Source organism: Geotrypetes seraphini, chromosome 2 (genome assembly GCF_902459505.1).
Source record: "Geotrypetes seraphini chromosome 2, aGeoSer1.1, whole genome shotgun sequence".
NCBI classification, from domain to species: Eukaryota; Metazoa; Chordata; class Amphibia; order Gymnophiona; family Dermophiidae; genus Geotrypetes; species Geotrypetes seraphini.
The window spans coordinates 222,210,911-222,223,892 of record NC_047085.1 but is presented as its reverse complement, the minus strand read 5'-3'; the positions used below and the strand labels follow the sequence as shown (position 1 = coordinate 222,223,892).

General features: G+C 41.4%; 1 protein-coding gene across 5 annotated transcripts in view; it reads right to left on the bottom strand.

Annotated features, from left to right (window-relative positions):
* Positions 1–12,982, bottom strand: part of LOC117355895 (cadherin-6-like) — a 324,761-nt gene that overhangs the window by 23,003 nt on the left and 288,776 nt on the right. For all 5 annotated transcript variants that reach the window (XM_033934983.1, XM_033934981.1, XM_033934985.1 and 2 more), the window contains 3 exons: positions 8,403–8,590; positions 4,404–4,657; positions 2,293–2,429 (listed from right to left, as the gene is read on the bottom strand). In XM_033934983.1, coding sequence (XP_033790874.1) covers positions 2,293–2,429; positions 4,404–4,657; positions 8,403–8,590 — 579 coding nt within the window. The remainder of the gene's footprint in view (positions 1–2,292; positions 2,430–4,403; positions 4,658–8,402; positions 8,591–12,982) is intronic.

Sequence of the window (12,982 nt, the reverse complement as noted above, 5' to 3'; positions counted from 1 at the left end):
CCCCCCCAGTTTACTTAATAGACATCGCGCCGGCGTTATGGGGGGGTTTGGGGGGTTGTAACCCTCCACATTTTACTGTAAACTGAACTTTTTCCCTAAAAACAGGGAAAAAATGAAGTTTTCAGTAAAATGTGGGGGGTTACAACCCCCCACATCCCCCACAACGCCCCCACAATGCGGCACGATGTCTATTAAGTAAAGTGGGGGGGTTCCCCCCACGCCCCCCGTCGGAGCGCTAAAAACAGTAATTTAGAGCGGCGCTGCGGCGCGCGCTGCGCTCAATTGTCTGGCCACGCATTTGTCCCGGCGCGCTTATGACCTGACACCGTGTATAACAGCACATAGGCATCCTACTGACCCTTTTGTGAGTACACATATGAGGGATGTTGAGAAGTTCTCAGCTCAAACAACAAAGTTGGGGCGGCTGCCATCGAGGGCTATACACTTAGTACAGTGGTTTTCCGCTTTTTTTCGTTCCATTGAAAAAATACGGAAAGAAAAATCTGGAAAATTGCTGGACTAAGTACCTAGCCCTCGATGGAGACTGCCCCTCCTAGGTGCTAGTATTCTATCTACAGTATTTACACAAGCATGGGGCACCTAGATTACAGAAGCACTCTTAAAATGCTGATAGTGAAAAGCTTCATTTACAAAGGACGTGCCCGCTGTCCTCTGAACAATTCCATTTTAACCTTGATGCGGACAAAGCAGTGATCACTCCAAAGGCGCAGAAGCCATAAAGGACAATATCCTTTCCTTAGACTTGAGTTTCAGTTTTCAAAAAACTATTAAACTTGCTGAACTGTGGCTTTAACAATCTAAACACAGTTTATGAGCTGACTTATAAGTGCCAACAGTTTATTTTGTATGTGTAAAGTCGTAAAATGAAAATGCCAGCAGTTGCAAGACAGCTAATGGACGTGGAAAGAGGAATTTAAAAGCAAAAATACTATTATCATGTTCTCAAATCTTAATCAAGGTTGTGTCACAGTGTGCTTCAGAAGGATGCTCCTGCGAGTCTGGAGGACAGCAAGAGTCAAATCAGAGAGGGTCCGCACTGAATCACAAGTCAAGAAATGGATTAATGAGATTGGTGAAATGGTGGTTTAACTGGGAAGGATCTCCTAGTTCCTAAGAATCTATTTCCAGTTACAGCACTTGTAGGCCACCAATCTCATAGCCCTGGGTCCATGAGGCTAACAACCACATAACATCATAAGTACACATACCACATTTTGAAAATATGAATCAATTTACAAGTTTAAATAGATAAAAACATAACATCTGTATATTGTGGCCTACAAAGTAACATATATACTATTTCAAATATTTCGGAATAGATTTTAGATGTTTATGAAACAGAGCATAAGTAGGCAGTGGTTTGGCATATATTGGAAAAGTATTACAACGTAAAACTGCCTGATAAGAAAAAGAGCTCTCACGTAATCTCTTAGAACAAATCCTCTTACATGAAGGGAAACTCAATATAAAACAATCTTTCAATATGGTTTCAGCACTAGCAGAAATGATCATGTCAGTTTTTAATACTGGTGGTGATTGCTATGTCTTTACAGGTGCTTATATGTCTTTAAGGAAAAGCTGCAGAAAATGAAGTTGTGTACATCCTCACTGTCCCTGGTCCATTCTCATTCATTCACATTTGCTTTTTTTAGACTTCCAGCTCAATTGGGGCTGATATTTACTGAAGATATTACCCCACGGTTCGTTATTTGGCATAGAAAAATTTTAAATGAATAAATCTCTCTCTGAGTCTGGTCACATTTGGCATTGTTTTGCATTTGTCATTCCTTCTCTCCCACACTTATCACTTCCTCTTCCCCACCCCTAGGACTAAGGCTTCTTTTACTAAACTGCGGTAGCGTTTTTTTTTAGCGTGCGCTGCAGATTAGCGCACGTTAACCCCCGCGCTACGTGGAAAAACTAATGCCAGCTCTATGGAGGCATTAGTGTCTAGTGTGCGCGGCATTGTAGCGAACACTAAGCATGTTAAAACCGCTAGCGCAGCTTAGTGAAAGGAGCCCTAAGACTTTTGTCTCCAATATTGAATGTCTTATTGCTCACATAGACGATTCATCTGGTCTTCCTGTAACTGGAAAGTCGGTGACTCTTGAAAACCTTAATGATGAAACTGTATCATCCCAAGATACTGCTCTTTCATCACTAACATCAAAGATGTCTGACCATGTACAGCAGTTTGAATCTTTCCAGCTGTAGTTAACACACTCGTACTTTATTTCAAGGGAAGAATAATAGTATTTAGGACTGACTTACCAATCTCAGTAGCTATGACCGTAATGTTGTGCCACTGCAATGTTTCCCGATCTAGAGACTTTGAGGCAAAAATTGAACCATTCCCATGATCAATGTTGAATATCCTGTCCATATCAGTGTGTCGATCTAAGGAGTATCTGAAAACACAGTGAAATGAACAGTATTCATACAATACCATTGCATTTCTTTTTCCAATATTCTGGGTGAAAGATTTTTCAAGTGGAGGAGTGCCCAGATATGCAAGGACTCAACTGACATGGGATCGCCTATTTCTATCTTCGCACTGTGACATCTGGGAATCATTGTGTGTGTATTGGGAGTGGCTAGAGCAGATCCAATGTATTTTGAGGATGACATCTGCATTCCCTATACCACACTGCATTGAAAAGGTGGTCAGAAATGTATAACCACCTAGCTGGTAATTCGTTGGAAAGAAAGCCTCTTTGTTTTCTCTCTTGTGAAAGGACAATCCTTATGGAAGGATTCTAGCATGATCTTTGGTCTGTTTGCATCTCCTACCACATTTTGGCAAAGTATGCGACTATGTTTTCTTTCAATGTGTATTGGTGCTTCAGCCATATTGGGTCTTTTACGTGCACATTGCACCTTGACTTGGAAGGTTGGCAGACTTTTGCATTTATACCACTTATGAGGTATTCAGGAAACGCCTCAAAACACACCTATTCCTTAAATACCTAGACAGCTGACCCACTTCCCTCCTTCCCCTCTCTTGCCCTTTCTCCCCATTGTTCCCACATCCCTTAAGTTAACTCAACTTGTACGTCAACTCAACTTGTACCCCACTAATCTTCTGTAAACCGCATAGAACTTAACGGTATTGCGGTATATAAACTGTTATTATTATTATTATTATTATATCATATTAAACACCTGCCAATGCAGTAAGACAAACTGGCCTAATCTACTGGTATAGCTCAGTTTTGATTATTGGTATTAAGTACAGCCTGCAGGATAAGAGAACTTGCAGTATTTGAACTAAGGCAGGCAGTCTGATTCTTATATAACTTATATAAGACAATCTGGCCTTAGTATACTACATGTTTATCCTGCACTCTGTATAACAGGGGCAATTCAAGAAATGACATTTTAAGCCATAGTTCAATGACACAAGAGGCCTATGAGATTGTACTATTATCTGGGGTTGCCGCAGTTTGTGTCCTCAATTCCTTGGAAATGACTAGGGATACATATTTAAAATTATAGGGAGCTCTCTGGTGGAAGATGGAAGGAAACCATTTGAAGGCTAGAGTGTGAGCAAGTGGGATTTCTAACTGACCATATGCACAAAACATTCAGGTCTACAGAGCGGCATGTGCTTAGAACAACATTAGCATCATAATGGAGGATCTCATCTTCGTAAAAAATAAATTTGATCACGTCTCTCCGCTTCTGTCCAAGCTTCATTGGCTTCCAATAATCGCCAGGGTCCACTTTAAATGCGCCTGCCTAGCTTTCAAAACCCTACACGGCATCCTCCCTCCCTGTATCCCTCTTTCTTGGAACTCCTCTAACCCTAATACCACCAGATCCACCCACAAATTTAAACTATCCTTCCCCTCATTAAGAGGCATTTCCCATACAGGAAAACTAGGGACCTCCCTCCCCTTCAGAATCACCGAACTCTAGAACAAACTTTCCTCCCCTCTTCGGAACCTGAGCTCTCTCCAACTTTTCCGCAAACATATGAAGACCTGGCTATTCTCAAAAATCTGATACCTATTCCATCTCTGGCACTCTAAGCCCTCTAAAAACCCCTCATACCTGGACCTCTAACCTTTCATTGTTAGTTCCTTTCTATCACATCTCCTGTAAACCGTGCAGAGCTCTACGAATGTGGAGATGATGCAGTATACAAACCTAAGGTTTAGTTTAGTTTAGGATTAAATAGGACTGAGACTCTTAAAGAATGCTGGATTTTGTCGAAGTTGCGCAAAAAAATAACTTTCATAAGCACTTGCAACAAGACTCATCTTCTGTCATCCAAGCAGTCACTTGAACATCTCCACCCCTATTACTACCAGAAAAAAAGCAGTAAAAATCAGTCAAGCACACAACGCTAACCACGGGTAAATAAATACCGTTGTACTTACCTCACAGGACGTTTGAAGACATCAGGGTCCTGGGCTGTTACAGTTCCTATAGTACTGTTTATCTTAACATCTTCCTTCACTTCTAGTATGTAGACTGGCCTGCTGAACACGGGCGGCTCATCCACATCCTCCACATTAATTCTAATACTAGCAAAGTCCTTGAATGGTCCCAGATAGAGAAAACGGGGGTCCACATTTGTGTTGACTGCCTCTACTTTCAGTGTATATAGCTTCTTCTTTTCAAAATCTAAAGCCTGGAAGAAAAGGTTGAAGAGCATTCTAATATTTATTTTAGTTATTTATGTACTGCCTATTGTCTAAGCGGTTCACATTCAGGAACTCAGCCATTTGTCCCTTTCTGTCCCAGAGGGCTCACGGTCTATCTAATATATCTGGAGCGACAGTGGATTGAGTGACTTGCCCAGGGTCACAAGGAGTAGTGTGAGGTTGAACCTGCAACCTCAGGGTGATGAGGCTGTAGCTCTAACCACTAGGCCGCCCCTTCTTCAAATATGCTAGTGGCTCTAGGTGTGTTTCCAGATGATTGCATAACAGATTCAGTTGAGTTATATGGTGAACCCCCGCAGTTAAGTTAGTACTGTTTGCGCTGTCATTGGGTGGGGGTGTTGGGGGGAATCCCCCATTATAGAGGGAAGAGGCGTTTTTAGGGAAAAATGTCAATTTCTTCTGTAATGTGGGAGGGTTCCCACACACAAACACCCCCAACGGCAGCGACAACAGTACTAACTTAAGTACTAACTCCCCACATACGCACCCTCGGAGCACTTTAAAATTAAGTTTAAGTCCGGCGCGCTGATTTCCTGCACACAATTGTCTGCTCGGTATTGTTGGCGCTCGATTGTCTCGTGTGCTCTTGTCCTCTCACTGTATTGAGAGATAAGCAAGCACAGCTCATAGTCTTTCATGTTATATATGTAACTAGTTACACTGACAAAAACCAAAATAAACACAAGCAGAATACCTGACCAATGCAATGTACCACCAAAAAGTATTCACTGTAACTATCCTGTTATCTGAGACTCATTAGAGCAGATTCCATAAATACGGAGAAAAGACCTGTGTCCCCTGAGAATAAACTCAGGAAACTGCTCTGACAAATGCTGAATTGTCATAGGAAACACATCCTTGGTTATAGAAAAACTCCGTTAAAGTGCAGTGCATATATGTTATCGAATTCTTATAATCCAAAAAACTTATAGTCAGAAAAAGGAATCTGCACTAGTTACACTGAACCACTTCTCAATCTGAGAATCTCGGAGAGAGCGAGATCAGAAGGCTTTGAGCATGCGCAAATGCTCAAAGCCCAGTCCAACCCGGCACAGGGAAGAAGGAGGATCTCCCTGCACCGCACAGCCCAGCCCAGCCCAGCCCAACGAGGGAGGATCTTTGGGCACTGGCACTGGCACGTCCTGTGCATTGGTGCTGGTGCCGGTGCCCAATTGGGTAAGAGATGTTTTGCGGTGCTGAGGGGGTTGTAGGATCGTGGGGGAGGGGGGTGACGCGAGCGGGGTGGAGCATGCCGGTTCGCAGGGGGGATGCCGGATCAGAATGAAAAAAAAAAGTTGTAAAACGCGCTCACACCTATAACGCGCACGGTTATGCACAGTTTGTAAAAATCATGTATAACGCGCGCGTTATATGCGTGAAAATACGGTAATTCCAATATAGCACTATAATATCTAACACATAAAATCTAATAGTGTAATAACCCCACCCATCCATCCACTCTTCATCACATTTTCAACTAAAATAGAATATACACGTTATATACCATATTATAACATATCTTGTAAAATTACTCCCCAACTCCACCTTCCCCCTTGAGTGTGCTAAATACAGCTAAGAAAGAAAAGGAAAAGGAAAAGAAAAGAACTGATGATTATTCATCACAATCCATAGTATATTCTTAGTAAGATGGGAATTGTGTGATGGAATACAAAAAAAAAAGAACAAATTAGAAAACTGAACAGATGTGAACTGGAAGTCATCTAATCTAGACATACATACCGTAGAAGCCTAGCAGCAGTGATTTTCAGCGGTTTGAAAAATGTAAGAAATTGTAGGTTCATGTACAGAAAGTCAATACTGAGTAGTGAAAATCAATGAGTAGAAATCCACTAAAGTGGCACCAGGCTATTTGTTATTCTTTTTAAAAAAATATGATTTCTTTGTTAAATGTTTTTCAAATTTTAAGTGGTCAACAATCAAAAATCACTGGTGATATTTAATTAAGAAACTAAGGGCTCCTTTTACTAAGGTGTGCTAGCGTTTTTAGCGCAGGCACAAGATTAGTCCTCTAAATTTTCTTTACACGTCTACCTCTAACCCTCTGTTATAGTTCCTTCCTATTTCTCCTACTGTAAATCCTGTCGAGCTCTACGAACGTGGAGATGATGTGGTATACAAACCTAAGGATTAGATTAGATTAGATTAGATTAGCGCGCGCTATAGTGCGTGCTAGCCGAAAAATTACTGCCTGCTTAAAAGGAGGTGGTAGCGGCTAGCGCGCGGGGCATTTTAGCGTGCGCTAAAACCGCTAGTGCGCCTTTGTAAAAGGAGCCCTAAGTGGTCCTTTTACTAAGTTGTACTAACCGATTTAGCGCACGCTAAATGCTATGATGCCCATAGGAATATAATGGATGTCTTAGAATTTAGTGCACGCTAAATCGATTAGCGCACCTTAATAAAAGGACCCCTAATTTGTAGGATTCCTAGCAATGCCATTGTTCCACAGGATCAAAAGGCAGATAAGCAAGTTACCGTTATTTCCATTAGATGCTATAGCAAAATCCTCACAGGTACATTAAAACCAGAAATAACTGCAATCACTTCTTTAGATTTTATTCTGATTATTTAACATGTAACATAATATCGTGCTTATAGTCCACGTAACTATAAGATTAATAATAAAAATAACATCAAAGGCACATTGGCCAGATACTTTGAAAAAAGGTAAGTTTTCAACTGGGTTCTAAAATGTTTGTAAGAGCAAGCTCTATGCAACAATGGTCAAAATTCATTGTCGTAGGAAGCTGCCTTGAACGCTAATGTATGATCCAAATACTTCTTACTTTTACAACCCTGAACAGATGGAAAAATGAACAGAGCGTGTGATCTTCTACTACATTTATAAGATGCTATATGGAATCTATCAATCATATAAATTGGAGCAATACCATACACAACCTTATAAGAAAGACAACCCAATTTGAACAAAACGCGAGCTTCCATCAGAAGCCAGTGCAACTCGTGGTAGAAGGATGTCACATGGTAATATCTCTTAAAAACGTAAATCAATCTGACTGCCGGATTCTGAATTAACCTAAGTCTAGTCATCTCTTTTTTACTGCATGTTAAATAGACTAAATTGCAATAATCAAGAAGACTCAGTAACAATGATTGAACTAGGAGTTTGAAAACTGAAAACTCAAAATACGGTTTTATGGTACGCAACTTCCACAAAGTATAATAACCTTTTTGTATCACAGCATCTATCTGTTTTTTCATAGTCAGATGTTGATAAATAACGACTCCCAATATTTTAATCGTCGGGTGAATTGTGTCGAGTCTATCGTGATTGATAGTTCATGGGAAATTTTGCATGGTGATGCAACAAAAAACTTGATCTTTTCATGGTTTAATTTAAGCTTAAATTCCTGCATCCATGAACCCATCAATTTCAATACAGACTCGATCGTATGAGTGATATGGGCCAAAGTTGTGTTGCAAGGAATAATGATCGTGATGTCATCAGCATAACTAAACAGCCTTGTACCCAGCTCACTCAGGTGAAGACCCAAAGAAGAGAGATACACATTAAATAATGTAGGTGAAAGTGGGGAAGCCTGAGGGACATGGGTTTATCCAAACCACAGAAAGCTAATGGCTACTTTTAAAAAATATCTTTTTAAGTGCTCTCAGACAACAGGGTAGTGAAGAATGGTAATTTAGTTTCTCATGCAGCTTCAGTGCTGATACCTTTTTAACCATGATAAGTCCTTCTTGTGTGTTTTTGTCTGTGATCAAATCGAACATGTCTGATCCATCTCCATCAGCAATATGATACGTGATCTCTGCATTAACACCCTCATCAATATCATTGGCTTTTATTTTGCCAACTAGGTGTCCAGGAGGGGCAGATTCTGCTATCTTGAACTGGTATGTACCTAGAAAAACAAAAAAAATCCATTATAGTTTTTTAAAATTTATTATACTGCCAAACACAACAATGCAATGTATAGTCTACTACTACTACTACTATTAATTACTTCTATAGTGCTACCAGACGCACGCAGTGCTGCATAGAGTCACAAAGTTGAAAACACTCCCTGCTTGAAAGAGCTTACAATCTAAACAGGCAAGACAGACAAACAGGATGTCATGGATACAGTTAAGGGGAACGGTTAATCAGCTAGCTGGGTTGGAGGGCAGAGAGTCCAGGACAATCAAGCCTTTGTGACATCACTGATGAGGTTGGCTTGTAGGCACTAGTGGAATGAGGCATTATGACATCACAATCTCAACTCTGGTTGCCAGAGACTATTACTACTACTACTACTATGGATTATTTCTATTACTACTACTATTATTTCTATTACTACTACTACTACTATGGATTATTTCTATAGCGCTACCAGGCGCACGCAGTGCTTCACAGAGTCAAAAAGAAGAAGAAAACAGTCCCTGCTTGAAAGAGCTTACAATCTAAACAGGCAAGACATACAAACAGGATGTCATGGATACAGTTAATCAGCAGTCTAAAACAATCAAAATGAAAGGAACTCCATTAAAAATAGGAAAGCACAAGACAACCATGTAACAATAAAAAAATTAAAGTAAAACTCAAATATATGATACACAAGTTCATAGGGGAGGGGAAAAATGGTAAACCTCTTGTCTGGCTGCTCACAGTCCCTGAAATGCGTGTTGGTACAAAACAGTTTTTAACAAGGATTTGAATTTAGAAAAGAATAATTCAGAAGAAATGTTAAGAAGAAGACCATTCCATGTGGTGGGGTCCGTAAAGATAAAAACTGAGCCCCTGATTCTATAAAGTCCACCAAACGTTAGGTGCCAATATTGTCACCTAATTTATTTTAACAATAGGCTTAATCAGTGCCTAACTCGAAAAACTCGATTCATTTCATAGGAGAGGCCTTAGGCACCTGGGCCATCTGGAGTCTTAGGCCACTCCCACTGGGAGCCAATGCAGTTTCCAATAAAACAGGGTCATAAGCTCAAATTTTTTCAAGTTAAAAATCAATCTAACCGCTGTGTTCTGAACAATGCACAATTTACAAAAAAGAGTTTGCTGTCCTGCTAATAAATAATATTACAATAATCTAAAACAGGGGTCTCCAACCTTTTGGCTTCCCTGGGCCGCACTGGCCGAAAAAAATGTTTCTGGGGCCACACAAACGCTGCAGCAAGACAGAGGAGGGAGCCGGCAAGACGGTAAACACCTGGGGGCAGCATAGGAAAACACTGCATCGCCTTCGACCAGGGCCGTACAAAATACTTCACGGGGCCGCATGTGGCCCTTGGGTCACAGGTTGGACACCCCTGATCTAAAAGAATTAGTACTGGGGATTGCACCTCTAGAGGGGGCAGTTAAGTGCAACTGCATTACCAGCAGTCCAGCAGAAAAAATGTTGGAGGACTGTAGCCTCCCCTGCTTCTTACTTCACAGGCATCAAGCCCTGGAAACCTACCACCACCTTGAGGATACCTCACTTCCCTGGTGGTACAATGGAGGTGATGGGAAAAGTGGCGAACCACATTCATTGTTGTCCCTAACAGCAGCATTTTTGAGGATGGTGAAAGGGATGAGGGGACTGTATTGGGGGTGGGAGGGGGCCTGGGTTGGGGGAAGAAAGGAATTTACATGTTATATGGGTCTTCTCTGATTCAGTGCCAGGAATTGCATAGCTAACTGGTTTATTTATGACAATTTTTGACAGATTCAGCACACAATTCTGCCATCATAGAACACCAGCTTAGTGCTCAACTTTTCAGTGCCTTTTAGTGACTTACATAGAATTTATTGTTATTATTATTTATTTGGATATATAATATTTGCTGTTATTTTTTTATACCTATTGTATTTTAAACCACTCATATTTTTATATTGTATTTTAAACCACTGTGAAGCTTTATAGGCCATTTGGCAATATATCAAGTATCAATAAAGATAAGCATTTACCCCATGTTGCAGAAAAGTAGGTTCTAAGGCCCGGATTTTGTAAACGGTTCCTATATCAGTTGTCACCTAGAAAAATGGCACCAGCCATGTGCCAATCACAGAATTGCAGCTACTAGCACCTAAGACAAAACGTATGGTAGGCCAGGGAATTAAAGACCTACATTTCCAGGACCTAAGATTTTTTGGAGAATCGCACCTAGCAGCACCTACTGATTCGTAAGATCATCTCCGTCCATAAACATGCCTACTTTGACTCTAGGCGCTGCTAGGCGCCATGCTGTAGGTGCAATTCTGGCATCTATCTTGATAGGCGTATAGCAGCGCCTACTTTTCTTTTTTAAATTTGTTTTTAATCAGTTTTAAATGGTGCATTAAATTACTGCATCAATTAAAAACAATTAAGTTAGACACTGGTAGGTGCGATCTAGGCACTATTTACAGAATTTGGCACTAAGGGCTTCTTTTATCAAGCCGCGCTAGCGGTATAACGCACGCAATAGCACACGCTAAACCGCGGGACGCGCTAGCCGCTACCGCCTCCTCTTGAGCAGGCGGGAGTTTTTGAACAGCGCGGGGGTTAATGCGTGATGAAAAGCCATGCGCGTTAACCTCGCTAGCGTGGCTTGATAAAAGGAGCCCTAACTTTCCACGCATGCACTTTTGGGGGGGGCATGTATGCCCAAGTGCTGCTTTATATGAGTCAGTTTTCATTTGGCACACATGCTTTACATGGAGAAAAAAGCTTTATAAAATCACTTTAACATTGCAACATCTCAGAAACTCTATGCAAATATTGTGACTCCTACGGGGAACAAAAGAAAAAAAACAACAACCCAGGTTTCAACTGCTGAAGTTAAAAGCATGTGTCAGATTTCTTTCACAGGGAGAAATGGAGGCCTGACACTGACACAAAAGCTCTGGACAATATGAAAACATCAATCAAGCGGCCTTTGCACTGACAAATGGAAAGACACTGCCATCAACCAAATAAGGCAATTAAAGTCTAAAGGTACAGTCAACTGAACACACTTCAGTTCAGAAAGCAGATGAAAATCAGAGAAAAACGAGGAAGCAAGCAGGCACATCTCCCCGTTCAGATACTGAATTTATTATTCAACATGTCGAATCATGCTGACAACTATCATCAGGATGAATTTGGATGAATTCTCTAAACGGGCAGATGTATCTTTTTGTACATCTTTTCCAAGCTCTATGAAACCGACAAGTTATTCCACACTTCTCTTGAAACTTTTTGTTTCAATGAAATGAAAAGTATGGAATAACCTGTAAGTTTCATGACTCCACGTCATTCTCTTCTTGGTTGAGCTGAGAACTTTTCAGCAGCCCCTCGTACAGGATTGATGTACAAAAGTGCCTTAAGGCTGTCGCGGTGTTAATGCCATTGAAATCGTTAGCACATTAATGCAGCATTAGCCTTAATGTCCCTGTGTGTTAGTTTGCGTGACTGTTAATATAGAATTAATGTGAATTAAACCAATAAAAGTACTGAGCTGTTTCATATATATACAGTATATCTATAAATAGATATAGATATACTTATGGAAGAAACTTCCCAATCAACCCAACCATTGAGTCGGTTCAGCGAACGGCCACCAGGATGGTCTTGGGGCTCAAGGATCTCACGTATGAAGAAAGATTTAAAAAATTGCGGCTGTACTCACTTGAGGAAAGAAGAGAACGGGGAGATATGATTGAAACATATAAGTACATCACGGGACGCATCGAGTCAGAAGATGATATCTTCTGGCTCATGGGACCCTCAACCACCAGAGGGCATCCGCTGAAGATCAGGGGAGGGAAGTTTCATGGCGACTCCAGGAAGTACTTCTTCACTGAAAGAGTAGTGGATCATTGGAACAGACTCCCACTCCAGGTGATAAAGGCCAGCAGCGTGACGGATTTTAAGAGAAAATGGGATACTCACGTGGGATATTTAAGGGAGTAAATTCAGGGGAGGGGATACTTGGAATGGGCAGACTTGGTGGGCTATAGCCCTTTTCTGCTGCTTTTTTCTATGTTTCTATCAAAATCCTAGGCGTAACCCTAGACCCAGGGCCGCCATCAGGGCAGTACTACCAGTCCTGCATTCAGGGGCCCGGAGCTGACAGGGGGCCCGGGCTCCCCCAGGGTCCTAGGCAGTGTTCTAAGGCAGGGGCGCCAGTAGCTCACCAAGGCAAAGTGAGTTGATCACCCAGGACTCACTTTGTCTTGGCGATCTAATCTATCGGGCCGATCAGTCTTCCTCTCCCCGACGTCAATTCTGCAGTCGGAGAGGAAGTTCGGGCCAGCCAATCGCTGCCTGGCTGGGCGGAACTTCCTCTCCGACGGCAGAATT